The 13,972-nt window shown below is 41.0% G+C and overlaps 1 protein-coding gene across 1 annotated transcript in view; it reads right to left on the reverse strand.

The window, feature by feature from the left end:
- Positions 1–1,368: 1,368 nt before the first annotated feature.
- Positions 1,369–13,972, reverse strand: part of plagl2 (pleiomorphic adenoma gene-like 2) — a 52,193-nt gene continuing 39,589 nt past the window's right edge. Inside the window, exons 2-4 of the mRNA XM_047595067.1 lie at positions 11,001–11,131; positions 10,425–10,900; positions 1,369–8,358 (exon numbers count right to left, since the gene is read on the reverse strand). Coding sequence (XP_047451023.1) covers positions 6,879–8,358; positions 10,425–10,750 — 1,806 coding nt within the window. The 5' untranslated portion in view covers positions 10,751–10,900; positions 11,001–11,131 and the 3' untranslated portion in view covers positions 1,369–6,878. The remainder of the gene's footprint in view (positions 8,359–10,424; positions 10,901–11,000; positions 11,132–13,972) is intronic.

Raw genomic sequence — 13,972 nt, forward strand, 5'->3', positions numbered from 1 at the left:
GTGAAATGTAGCAGTAAATACAGAGAGACCGGGAAAAATGTGGATTATCAGATCAAGTTAAGGACAAATGTACTCGACAATGATCCATTTGGAACAGTATGGATTTGGAAAAGTGGATTAGCCTCAGTTTAAGTTAATTTAAGGTCATTTCTAAATACAAGATGCTAACGCTAAGACTTTTACTGAGAAGGAACGTTAGCCATAAAATACTGTAGCGTTAAAAGGATGAGGAGTGATGACAAATATTCAGTTTCAGTGTCGTTTCTTCTAATGCAGCGATTCATTTACTTCTCTTTTGTTTGCAAGTAGGAGACATCTGTAAAATTATATCTCTGTCTGCTTTGAAAATCTGTTGGTTCAGTCAATCACACAACAGCTCTTCCTCATTTTTAAATTTTTTTTTTTATCAGTTTATTAAAGCCTGCGATTCAGACTAATGCTACTAATCTTTATGCTCATCTGTCACCTTTTTCCACTCGGTGGCCGTAACCATGGAGACTCGACTAGCCGTGACGTACACGTACCCTTTGCTCACTATCACTGGATTGTGGTGATGCTGGAGAAAAGTTCATTTGCTCTCTGCTTTGGTTTGTTCTGAGGAACCACATCCTGTAATTTCACAGAGTTATTTATCAGAAATGGAGGTCGTTTCAGTCCCTGCCTCTAGGACTTTTTTTTTTTTTTTTTGATTAACCATAGTGCTTTCAAGATCAGTTGTCAGAGCTACGATCGCACTACTCTCACGCAGAGATGCTTCTCAGCCGCTCCATCATTTCAGCTCTCGAGAAAGTTAAGTTTTAGCTTTTATTGCAGCTGATTCTGCTTCATTTAAACCCGTTTTAGTCTGCCATCTAGTGGAAGAGGTTAAAACTTATTCATTTATGCTTATTAATGTTAGCAATTTTTGCTAATTAGCAAGTACTCGTTTGAGGACGTTGGGACTTCATTGTTTCATATTTTGTCACACATTGGATGACTTCTTTATAACATAAATAATGGAATAATCCCAGTGTCCACATATGTGGACATAATTTTTTCTACTTCCTGTTACAAGATGATACGTTTTGTACGTCTTAGTTCCTACTGATCCCAAACACCACGGAGAATTTAAAAATGCCAAAAGACCAAACACAAGTTGGAAGTTGGAATTTCTTTAAAATGAGATTAAGATCTTTAGGTGTTTGGGAAAATACCTAAAAGTCATTATACAGGATGTACAATAACAGACCTTTTCTAAAAACCTTGTGTATTACATGTTTACACTTTTACTACTGCTGCTGTAGAAAAACAATATTTTATAATTTTGTATATTTTCAATATGTTTTTAGAATTTTAAATATGTAAATCTTTGTAAATAATACCTTCTTCGCACTATTTTATATATATACTTGTGTTTTTTTGCACTGAAAAGGAGAAACTCTCCAATCTGTACAACGTATAATGACAATATACATTGTACTAGATTCTAAATAATCTTTAATCTGGGCTTTTTTAGTTGCTTTAGTTCAGTTTTATCTGTTTATTCTTGCTCCATTCTGCTTTTTTATTGTACTTTTATCTGTTCCTATCGTATATGTGTTTTGTAATCGTATGAAAGCTGTCCAGAATCTGAATCTGAATGTCCCCGTATGAGGACGCCGGGTCTCAGGAGGTTAAAGTTGTGATAGTCGGTTCTTACTTTTTGCAGCGGGGTATAACCAGCTCAGCGTCCGTGGCTCGAAGCTCTAAGTGCTATATTATTTTGGGGTCGCCCCGGACTTCTTTTTTTTTTTTTTTTTCTGTTTCTGTTCAGTTACTTGATCTAAAAATGGCCCCTGCAGATGTGTCTCTGTCGCAAGCAGCTTCCAGTGGTTGATCTGTGGCTTTGACAACGGTCTTGTTTGTCACCGCCGCCTCGGAAAAACAGATAATGTTGTTGTTTCTATTCCCTTCGAGAGCTTGGCTGTAGAGTTTGATTAGATAAATTAATGAGAGAGAAAAAGAGAGAAGGCAATGCTGATTATCCCTCCTCAAAGAAATAAAACAAAAAAAAAAAAAGAGGAAACTTTGAAAGGAAAAGAGGGGCAGGGTTTTTCTTTTTTTATGTAAAGGGATATTAGTGAAAAGTATATCAAAAATACTGTTATTCTTTTGGAGAAGAGAAATACACAAAGGTTGATAAAGTCTACACATAAAACTAATGGCACATACATATACAGGATCAATACAAAATTAAAAACATATGAACATATAAGCTGAAATATTAAAAGAAAAAAAATACTCTCTTTTTTTTTAAAGGTTGAAAGTGCTAGAATTCAGATTAGCTCACAGAAACCCAGGGAGGACAAACTTCATGCATTCAAAAGCTTTTCCTTTACTTTCATTTTTTAAAAATCATTATTATTAATCTTTTTTTTTGTTCTTTAGGACAAAATGAATATTTGTTACAAAAATATAAATGCTCAATTTGATTGCTACAAATTTGGCTTAAGCCAAGAGGGTTTTTCTTAAGAAGTACTTCTTTTTTCTTTTTTTTAATTATTTTAAATGTAAATCTTGCCTTTTTCTTTTATTTTTAAAATATAGAGATTCTCAGGAAGGTGCTAACAGCGAATGTTTTTAGGATCAAATTCATTTTAAAAATTTGATCATTTTACAAAAAGTCATCATCAAAATGACAACCATTTCCAGGGGGGAGACTAATAAGTATAAAATAAGCTTCAAATTAGATAAAAGTTTGGATTATAACTTTTCTTTAGCGATGAAGGGAAAACAGTCTGAAAGGACCAAGCGCGGTTTTTATCTTATATATTTTTTCCTTTCAAAAAAAACAACAAAAAAAAAGCACAGCTGCTCATCATCGGGGTCTCTCATCCTACAGTATGAACAAATTCTCATAACACTCGTAACAAAAAAAAAAAGCAATTGTGCAAAATTGTAGTTTCTTCTCCCGAGGTTTTTTGTAAGAAAAACAAAAACAAATAAAAATGAGGTGATGTGTTGTGTTGTTTTTTTTTCTTTTTTTTTTTGAGGTCCTGTTTTTTTTTTTTTTTAAACAAACAGAAAATAATATATCATATGACAACAAACGAGAAAAAAAAAAAAAAAAACGAACAAATATATGACCATGAGCGATACCCTGAGTCGTGCAGTCGGTCACGCGTCGCCCCCCTTTCGCTTTGAATGTCAAAGACCGGGGGATTGTGCGACTGCGTTTGTCGGGATATCGCCGCGATTTCAGACCCTTTTCCTTTGACTCTACGAAGCAGCTGAAAGAGGAGGACGAGGAGGAGGAGGAGGAGGAGGAGGAGGAGGAGGAGGAGGCGTACAGAAAGAGGGGAAGGGATGGGATGATGAACACTTTGTTGGTTCAGTTTGTGCATGTTTTTTTCAGCTCGCTGTCCATCTTGCAAAAAAAAAAGAAAGAAAAGATAAAAGAAAAACAAAACTGAAATGTTCTAGTGGTCTACAGTTGTCATTCTCCAACAACCGTAGCTAAAAGCAGCAATATGTGTTTTATTTTTTCGTTTTCATTTTTATGTGCTATGTTTTTCCTGTTTTTTTTTTTTCTCTTTTATTTCTTGGTTTGTACTCGGTGGGTGGGTGGATCTTCTTCTATGACCGGAGTAAAATGTGTGATGAGCATGAACTGATTTGTTCACAGACAAACCAATAAAAGGATCCCTTGGGTTTATTTCAACCTGGTGTATTTCTCATTAACGTGGCTGAAGTTACGCAAGTTGCCGCTGTGAACTGTTCAGATTCTGCTGCTGCATCTCTCCAGGAAAACTCAATCCAGTTGCATGCAAACGTATTTTTTTCACTATTGATTGAAACACGCCCATAATTAAATCCCATTGGAGCGTTACAAGACTCATATTCTGCTAAGAATTATGTCTGGAAACATCAGGCTAGACCTAAACCAGATTATCACCATGAGACCATAGCAATGATTAAGGGTGGGAAAACTATCGATATGGTAAAATATCGCGATAAAAGTCATGTTTTGGGTCGATTGTGAACGTTGTGAACTGGGGCAGAAGGTCATGTGACCAGTTCATTTGAAGTCCATCTTCCTCAAAGTTACGAGGATTTAAGAGGATTATGAGATATCGAGAGACCAGACTTTACGGAGAGTTACAGCTCAAAAAACAGAAATTTCTAAAATAAATGGCTCGCACAGGCGCAGGCTACGTACGTAGGTTACGTTTGATAACATATTGATAATTTCAAGGTTCTGGTAGAATAATTAACGTACGTAGGTTACGGCATCTAGTCCCACCAAAGCATAAACTCTACTTAAAGCCCTATTCTGTGATCTTAATCCTGATGGAAAGTAGTAGAGCCACAACTAATGGAACGTGATTTTGAGTAAAACAACGAGTTTGTTTATCCCGTGTGAACGCGCCACATGAAACACAGACGTGGGGATTAATATCTGAATGACAGGACGTCCTCAGGTAAAACTAATCCCGTGTGAATGGGGCTTAAGTCTTTTATTTACTGGCGTTCACAGAAGAGGAACTCAATTAAAGAGTAAGAGCGCAAAAAAAACCCCTTCTTAATAGTGGAGTGAAACCAGGTTCAAATGTGCCTGTGCATTGGGTGAATTCACGTAATCCTTTTAGTTCTGTGTCGGCGTTGCCAGACCTACAATAATTATCGTATTTGTACGATAAATAATTCCAAAAATCTCATAATGTACGATAAATTCACCCCTTCAATGCGTGGCTATTAGCAAACGCAAACAGTGCTGTAAGTTTACTTAAAAGATCAAACTGCATTATAAGCTATGCTATATGGTCCAGGTTATGTTTTACTGTAGCAGTAAATGGTCCGGAGCAACGTCAAATCGGGTATAATTTCCTCAAAATATGAAAACTTTTTAGATTCTGGTGCGATACTTTGTCATTTCCATCTGGCAACACTGCTCAGTGCAGAAACAAACCACCGTGCACCCATGGATGTGCAGGTGGTGCTTTGTCTTTCATTTAACGTTACGTTTGTAACAAAGCTGAAAAATCCTGCAGGACAATCGCACTATTTCTGAATCTCTACGAGTCCAGCTGCTTTAATTTCAGTTCGTTTTTGGACCTAAACGGCCGCATTAATTAACGGGAAATACTCCAGGTTTAAATGAACCAAAGTGACCCTTTAAGGTAAGGAGCACCTATTTGACTTTGAGGCTTAGGTTAACTTTGGGCTCAGGTTCTTAAAGGCTGGTGGTGAATGGTTAAAACATCCAAAAACCACCGAGCGTAGACAGAAATCAGATGGGATTTCAGCCCAGCTCAGGGTTTATATATATATATATATATGTATCCTACACCTACAATCATGATTCATGGGCCACCCATGTCAGCATCCCAATGACACAATCTACCTAGTTCATGTCCTAACTGATTCCTCTAAACATATTTCCCATCCACAGTTCTGACTCCTCTACACTAACTCAAGTACACGTGTAAGAAGGTGAAAGGTTGGAAAGCTGAGAGGGGGGGGCGGGGGAGAAAGCTAATACTTCATCCATTTAGTTTGCTCAAGAAAAAAATAAAAATAAAAATGCAAGATACACACAAATGTAAACCTGCCAGACATCAAAAAACATCATCAATTAGTTTTAATAAGGCTACCTAAAAAAATACTCCTTACTGAGATAGAAAGCAATTATAATAATATTCATTTTTTTGAGATATTTCGTACACTGCAATAACATTCCTTAACACATCTTCCTCATCTGTCACTGTATTTCTTATTTTTTTTTTTTCTGCCATTCACATATGTCAGGGTTCATTGGGATCATGATGATGCATGATGCATCTTTTTGTTGTTGTTGTTGTTGTTGTTGTTGGTATCACACTCCAGAATTATTTTCAGGGATGTGTCGTGCAGCTAAGAAACAGCCGCAGTTTTTTATTGTGGAAACTATTTATTTATTTATTTTGTGAGAACCTCTAGAAGTCACGAAACAAAAGGTGAAGTGCCTTCTGCTAATTTAGTATAAAAAAATAAAAGAAAAGTGCTTCTCTTGAGGAACAGCTATGTTTTTTTTTTTAAAAGAGCCAGCGTGAAAAACACTTTCTATTTCTTTGCCTTTCCTTAAAACTGTGTATGATTGCCAGCTAAAGGACTCTCTCTCTCTCTCTCTCTATATATATATATATTTTTTAATATATCGTTGTTTGTTTGAAGAGCAACTTTTTGAGGATATTGGTTTCGCTCCTGTAATCGTGACAGTTTAGGCTGAAACTCAAGATGAGACACATTCCCTACCATGTTCTAACATTTGGAAAAAGAAAAATTAAAACAAAATAACCACTTCAAACTATATGTTTTTCTGGGTCACAACAAGACAGATAATCGTCACTAAAAAAAAAAAAAAAAAAAAAAAAAAAAATATCTTTGACTTTTTTTTCCGTTTTTTTCAATTTTTACATTATTACTTTAGAAAGTAAGCAGTACCGCGCCTTTTGGCCTACTGATCCTGCCGTCTATATTACTAGATAAGGGATGAAAGAGGGGTGGGGGGGAGGGGAGGGGGGGTAAAAGGTAAATGGAAAATTTAAAAATAAAACATGGGTTAATACATTGTTATAGCTATAAGATAAAGGAGTAAGGAGGAAAAAAAAGCCCAAATAAAACGCTGCTTCAACTTCTTTTCTCACCTTTTCCTTGTTTTTTTTTTTTTTTTGCTTAAAGGGGTTTCAACTTTCTTTTTAGGGTTCAATCAAAAGCTTTCGTGTGCACTTTCATTTAAGGCTTCTAAGTGTTCTTTTTTTGTGTAATACTCTAACTTTTTGATCAGACCCATGTACAGACCGCAGCCCGGCGACATCCCCGCTGAGCTTGGGGGGCTGGTGCCGAGGGCCAATCCTTGCTGGGCAGTGGGGCTGGCAAACTCACTGGAAGGCCTGGTGGAAGCGAGGCAGTGTGGTGGTGCTAAGGCTGGAACTGAACACTGGTGGGAGGGGGTGCAGGGGTCCGAGGCCCAGACCCCCGCCGGAGCTCTGCTGCTCCTGAGGTTGCGGTTGCAAAGAGGTAAGAGGTGCTGTGGCGACTGCAGCTGCTGCCGCGGCAACTCCTGCGATGTGGGGCTCGGCGGCTTGCAGAGATGAGGAGGATGAGGAAGAAGAGGAAGAGGTCGCGGATGAGGTGTAGCCCATGACCAGCCCGCCCGTGCTCATGGGGGCGCTGTACGGAGGCAGGTTGAGGGGCAGGAACCCCAGCAGGTGGGAGAAGTCCATGTTAGCAGCACACAGAGACTCAGCGATCACCACGGGGCTCTTGGACAGGAGGGGATCCCCGCAAAGCTCATCCGTCAGACCCGAGGTGGGCTCCAGTCCGTCCTTCGGCGACGGGGCAGCAGCGTGGGGCTCCGCGGAGGGAACTGGGCCCGGCAAGCCGCTCTGCAGATCCATGAGGAAGCTCTCCATCTCCACTTTCAAGGGCTTGTCCAGCAGGTATGAGGTAGATCCCAGCTGGTATTTGGGCGCTGGCTGGGGCTGGTGCTGCTGCTGGGGAGCCGGAGGCTGGTGGTGTGGGGGCAGTGGAGGGGAATGGTGGTGATGGTGGTGGTGGTGGTGGTGGTGGTGGTGGGAGTGTGGGTGAAGAGATGCAGGGGGTTCCATGTGACAGCCCATGCCCATAGCTGCGGACAAGGAACTGGGCATCAGGGATGGGTGCGGGTGACCCACTCCGGAATTAGACATGGCCTGGAGATGGTGGGGGTTGTACATGCCCATCGGAAAAGGGGCCCCAGTGGGGAACGGCTTGCCCATCATGGGGTCTTTGTTGGGCCCCATGCTGCACATCATGGGGCTGAGCTCCTCCTTCACAGAGCACGGCGGAGACCCCGTCGCCAGAAGACCCAGCATATCCGGAGGCTCCGTCTTGATCTTCAGCAGCTCCTGCGAGTGGCTCTTCTTCACGTGTCGCGTCAGATGGTCTTTCCTGCCGAAGCGCTGGGCACAGTACTGGCATAAAAAGTCCTTTCGGCCCGTGTGCACCACCATGTGCCGTCTCACATCCTTCCGCGTGTAGAAGCGACGGTCGCAGTGGTCGCACGGATGTTTCTTCTCCTTGGTGCCGCCCGAGGATTTCCCCGAGTGGCTCTTGAGGTGCTCCAGGAGAACAGGCGTGCTCTCGTAGCTCTGCATGCACACTTTGCAGGTCAGGTCGCCCGCGGTGGCGGAGTGCATGGCCACATGCCGCTTGTATCCCAGCTTGGTGTTGTAGTGCTTCCCACACTCCTCACACTTGAAGGCCTCCTTGTTGGGGTCATGGGTCTGTAGGTGGTTCTTCAGGTGGTCTTTGCGATGAAACATTTTCTCACAGAATGAGCACTGATGGGTCTTCTGTGGAGAGTGTGTGGCCATATGCCTGCAAAGACCAGAAAATAAGGAAAGGTAAAGGGGGACTTAGAAGAAGTTGTGTAGTCAAAAGTGACGAATGCATACTTGGTGATGCCGTACATAGACTATTCATGAAGTCATGGTCTCTGTCACCTCTCTTGCAAAACATCAATTAGCCTATATACACATAGAAACCTGTGAGCTGCACCTCTAGGACTTTATTTCAAGGCCAAATTAGGCCAAATTCCAATAAGTGACTCAGGTGTTGTTCAGTTACTCGTTTAGCTTTGAGAAAATCAAGGATTCGTCTCACATGTTTGTAGAAGTGTATGATGGCAACAGACAAAGGAACTTTCTTAGGTGCTCAGAAAAAGAGTTGTTGTAGCTCATCATCTGAGAACTGAAGTGGGTCTGTTCTAAGGAATGTGCCAAAATTCATCCAAGCCGCTGCAGACCACTGTTCAGCAGTTACCGGAAATGTTTAGATGATTTCTTTACTGCAAAAGGAGCTCACAGCAGATACTGGAAACAAGATATGAACACACTCACAGATATGAACAAATGATTGGTTGTATTGAATAAATAAATGCACAAAAATAATGTTTCCGTTTAATCTGAGAATCTCAGCACAAAAGATTTTAAGCTGTGAGTTCTTTGGTATCAGGTAGGAACAGACTGGCCCAAACTGCAGGGTTGAAAGTGGAGGTATAAATCTTTTATAATCGCTTGTGTAGGAAAATATTAAGATCATTTTTTTTTCCTTTGGTTGTAATAAATATATTCTTTTATTCTTTCTGTGCGCACAACAGACGATGTGATAAGAGTTGTTCAAATATGGGTTGGAAAAGATCAGCAGGGCCATAACTGATCTGGGTCCGACTACAGATGACATAGTTCAGATTGAGAAGAAAATAGTGCTTTATATTTGCTTTAAAGACCTGGTTAGATTCATTTAAGTCGCTACTTTTTCATGTTTACACCAAATGTTCAAATCACATGACCAATTTAAGACGACGCAGTAACAAGACGCAGAGTCACTGAGTCTTCGTTTCAACTTTATAGAAAACTCAATTGTGTTGACAGGACAATTAAAACTGGGCTTATTATAGATGATTTACGCCAAACTTTTTCCTGAATATTGGTGATGAAAAAGAAAACACTAGCAAGCAGAGATCGCTAGTAAGATTCAAATGCAGGAAAGAAAAAATTGGTGGAAAAATGCATCCTATCAACTAATCAGGAGATGATGCGTCAATGGTAGTTTTGTAAATAGTTGTACAAAAATGTGTGATGCATTTCCTGCATTTTAATGTAAATAGTTATAAGTAGCTTTGTTCTTTGTTAAATGTGTTCATAAGCTTTTGAAATTTACACTTTAGATTTTCATTCTAAGTTATAAAAATAGTTCGTTAACTCGGATTTCATGGTTTTAGTCTGGTTTTAGGTCCAAAACGAGAAGATAACTGTAATATGACACAGGTGAGGTTGTGCTGAAAAGCATGAAACCAAAAAAGATGAAATATAAAGGTAAAACCAAAAGTGGTCAAATTATACTCTGATCTCCAGAGGGTTCAGTAAAGGCAGAAGTGAGTCTTCGGGGAGTTTGAGAAAACTAAAGACGGCATGCATGAACACTACAGGCCAAAGGTCTGGAAGCAAGATCAACTTTGTACATGAAAGATCATAGTTTCATTGGTTTGCATCAAAATAAACACGATTTATTTATTTTTTAAAAGACTTTTACTGTAATTATCAGGTATTTGACTTTTTCATCATGACATGTACGAGACATTTGTTCCACAAGAGATATTTATACGCAGACTCTCTGAAGACAAAGAGTTAACGTGAATAATGCAAACTGTGATTTATTTATTTATTTTTTTACTTTTGCACTGAAGTCTTGCACTAAGCCCTTCTTTTCTTTTGCTGACATTTATTCAGGAAAATGTTTCATAGCAATAAAATCATGGAGTAAACACATCCCAGAATAAACAGGACTCGTGCTGCTTTTTAAAAAAGACACTGAGTTGCATCTAAACGTTTGGCCTGTAGTGTGTCTAGTTAGAAGGATGTGAGCTGGTTAATAGTCGGTACCTGAAGAGTTTGTATTTGGAGCTGAAGGCCTTGGGGCAGTGTGGCTGCGAGCAGTGGAAGGGTTTCTCTCCCGTGTGACTCAAGGCGTGGAGCCGGAGCTTCTCCTGTGAGGCGAACAGGGCCCCGCACACCAAACACTCGTTCCCGCTCACTTTTCCTACCTCTTCTCCTCCTTCCTCCTCCCTCTCCCTCTCTTTCTCTTTCCCCCTCTCTCGCTCTCGAAGCGGGGCGGCGCTCCCAAACAGCTTGGCGGCGGTCCGTCGTCCCTCTTCCTCCGGCGTCAGTGCGGTAATACGGTGTGAGGCATCGGCGGCAGCAGCTGCCATGGCAGCCCTAGAGTGCCGCTGCCATGAAAACTCACTCGTGGCTCCCCGGCCTCGCAGGCTCGACGCGGGTTGAACTGTCGGAAAAGAGGACGAGTGACAGCTCACGGGAAGGACCAGAGATCCAGCAGAAACATGGAGGGGAGCCAAAACCTGCAGAGAGACAAGAGAAGGCTCTGATACCGGCTCTGATACTGGCTCTTAGCAGGTTTGTGTCAACACTGGACTGAATAATAATAACTCATTTGACTACCTGTTTGTCAAAATCCTTCTTTCTCTCCACTTTCCTCCTCGCCTTTTACTCTCGTGTCCTCTCCTCCTCACCCAGTCCCAACAGCTATGGTTGGCGGTGAGTGGGAAATACTGCTCTGCATCTTTACCGTCCTGTAAGAAGAGCGACAGTGTCAGCGTCACTTTTATTCATACAGCACGTTTAAAAAGGCCAACAATAAAAACAGTAAAATAAACACAAATAGAAGGTCAAAGGTTCGGGTAAGAAGGTGGGTCTTAAAATTCGACAGAAGGAGGCAAAGTGCTCGATCCCCTCGTGTTTTACGAAGGGCTGTGGAGGGACGATGCACGTACACAGATTTAAAAACAAATAAAAGAATCTTAAAGATTCTAGATCATTTTATTGTTTTGCCAAAGAGTCTCAAGATAAGAAAGAACACACATGAACCAGACACAGGCATAAGAATAAGAGTCACAAATAAAATCAAATAAAATGATCTTAAAAAAACAGACTAAGAATGAGGCAGTAAGAGTAACAAGATAATAAACAGACCGATCTACAGTCCTATTTACCTGAAATATAGAGCATTAATGTACAGGCTTGACATATACAGATGTTTTAAAGTGTCTATAAAGTGTCTTGTGTGCAGATGTGCAACAATCATCCAGAACGTTAACTCAATCCTGCACCTAATGGAGAGAGGAAAGCGCCGGTGTTATGTGCTCTCGTCTCTTTCTTCTTACTGGAGACGAGCTGCAGACGTCATGAAACCAGAATGAAACACGCCACTATAATATGACCACTTATGTCCAGCACGTAACCAGTCATCAGATTGAAGTTACTAGAGTGACTCAGGTGTAACATCACACACATACGACACAAACACAAACAACTTAGAAGTCTGAACGTAAAGACTTTGGAAGAAAACCAGTGAGTTAGAGGAAGTAGAAGAAGTTGGTCGGGAAAGTTGAGGAATGAGGAAATACTGCAGGAACATGTAACTAATAAAGACACTTTTAATTTAGCTGAGTTACTTATAAAATCAACTAATCAGTAACTACTTTTTATTTATTGTTTTTTCTGTTTAACCTTTGTTTTACCAGGTTAGTCTCACTGACATCGATGAGGTAACAACAAACAACAACAAATACATTAAAAGTAAAATGAATCTAATACAAACGATTAAACGTTAAAATAGCTTCAGACAAAGACAAACACCGACCGACGTGTTTATCACTGACCTCATGAGAACTTTAAAATCAAACAGGATGAGGCTCCTAAGAGGAGACCAGCATTTTTATTCAATTCAAAAGTTACTTTTTAAAGTAGTAATCAGTAATCAGATTACTTTTTCAAGTGGCAACACTGTGGATGGGCGTGGTTCAGGTTTTATCTTAAAGAATGAAAACAGACATTATTATTATTATTATTATTATTATTATTAGTTTAAATAATTTAAATACAACTAAGACTAAGAAATAAATGAACCGATATAAAACAAAGTGTCATAATTCTCCTAATGAACCAGTGTCCTGGGGTCTGATGCTCTGTGTGCTCAGATGTTGAATCTAATTCCAGGTGTTGACCAGTTTGCATCATTTAAATCCAGACAAACTTTTGACAAACATTCTGAAGGTTTACTTCCGTCCATGCAGGTGAAAAACTGACGTCGTGTTTATCAGAGCTAATGAGGCTAAGCTAATTAAACAATTCCGTTATCTCTCCTCAACAGGCCTCACCTGGTTCCTACATGCTGGGTCTACTCTGAGCTCACTAGGGGGAGCTGAACAACAAGTCTGATGGACATGAACTGAAGAAGATTAGCAAAAAAAAAAAAACAAAGAATGGAGGAAAAAAACACTTTTGTGAATGATGATCCTCAATCACAGCCAGAGCACAACACCTTTGTTTGCACAAGCAGATACCACATTACATTACACGGCCTCGTCCCTCATCATGCGTGTCTGCAGATGACAGCGCGGCCGACAAAGCCGGCATTGTGGGTGTGTGTGTTTGTGTGTACATGTATGTACTTGTTATGAAGCTGCGTACGGCTCCTGAAATCCTCGGGAAAAACAGAAACACTCACAACTCCCGCTCCCTCGAGGCAGAGAGAGAGAGAGAGAACAGATAGGAGATAGGTGGGATGAGAGTGTTTACGAGCTCAGGGCTTCCTGGAACCAGCTCCACATGTCACCCTCAACTCAAACCCCGCACAATGAAAGCAAAGCGAGGACGGGCCGACGTAAAAAGCTGCACCGCGGCAGCTACTGGACGTCGACCGAGTCGACGTGTGTGGCTGAAAAAGACCCGCGTGAACTCTGTGTCATCTCTGCATTCCCTTATTTACCCTCGGTGACCTCTGCGACCTGCCCTCCCAGCCAACACGCCGGCCTGGTCCAAGGTTGAGCAGAAGGGCCGGTCGCAATGTCAGCTCCCAGAGCCGGTCACGTGAACTGAGGGTGCGTTCAAGTACGGTAAACACATGTGGCCGTGTGTAGCAGGACACACACACACACACACACACACACACACACACACACACACACACACACACACACACACACACACACACAGAAGGTCTGCGCATATGTCCCAAATGTAACGGCATCCTTTCTGTGTGAGAGGTCAGTGAGTTAAGAAACACAACAAATACGCCGGACTCTGCCTGCAGCGCTTTTTACAGACGCTGCTTATACGCGTTTACGTCCAAACACTTGTTTTGTTTAATATGGAAGGAGGAGGAGATTTGGAGGAAGCCACATCTGCCAAATTCAGACTAATCCTCACACCAAATCTAACAGGACATCACCACCAAACACACACTTCAGCCTCAGGGTGAATCAGAAGTTGGATTTTCTACTCATAAAGTCGTAGAATCCTCACTAACCCTTGGCTGAGTTTCCAAGATGGCCGCCCCATATGTGAACATTAATTAGAAGCTCCTGTAATAATCCGTTTATTCGCTCTTCTGATTAGTTTTTGTTGCATTA

This window comes from Mugil cephalus, chromosome 1 (genome assembly GCF_022458985.1).
Source record: "Mugil cephalus isolate CIBA_MC_2020 chromosome 1, CIBA_Mcephalus_1.1, whole genome shotgun sequence".
Taxonomy (NCBI): Eukaryota; Metazoa; Chordata; class Actinopteri; order Mugiliformes; family Mugilidae; genus Mugil; species Mugil cephalus.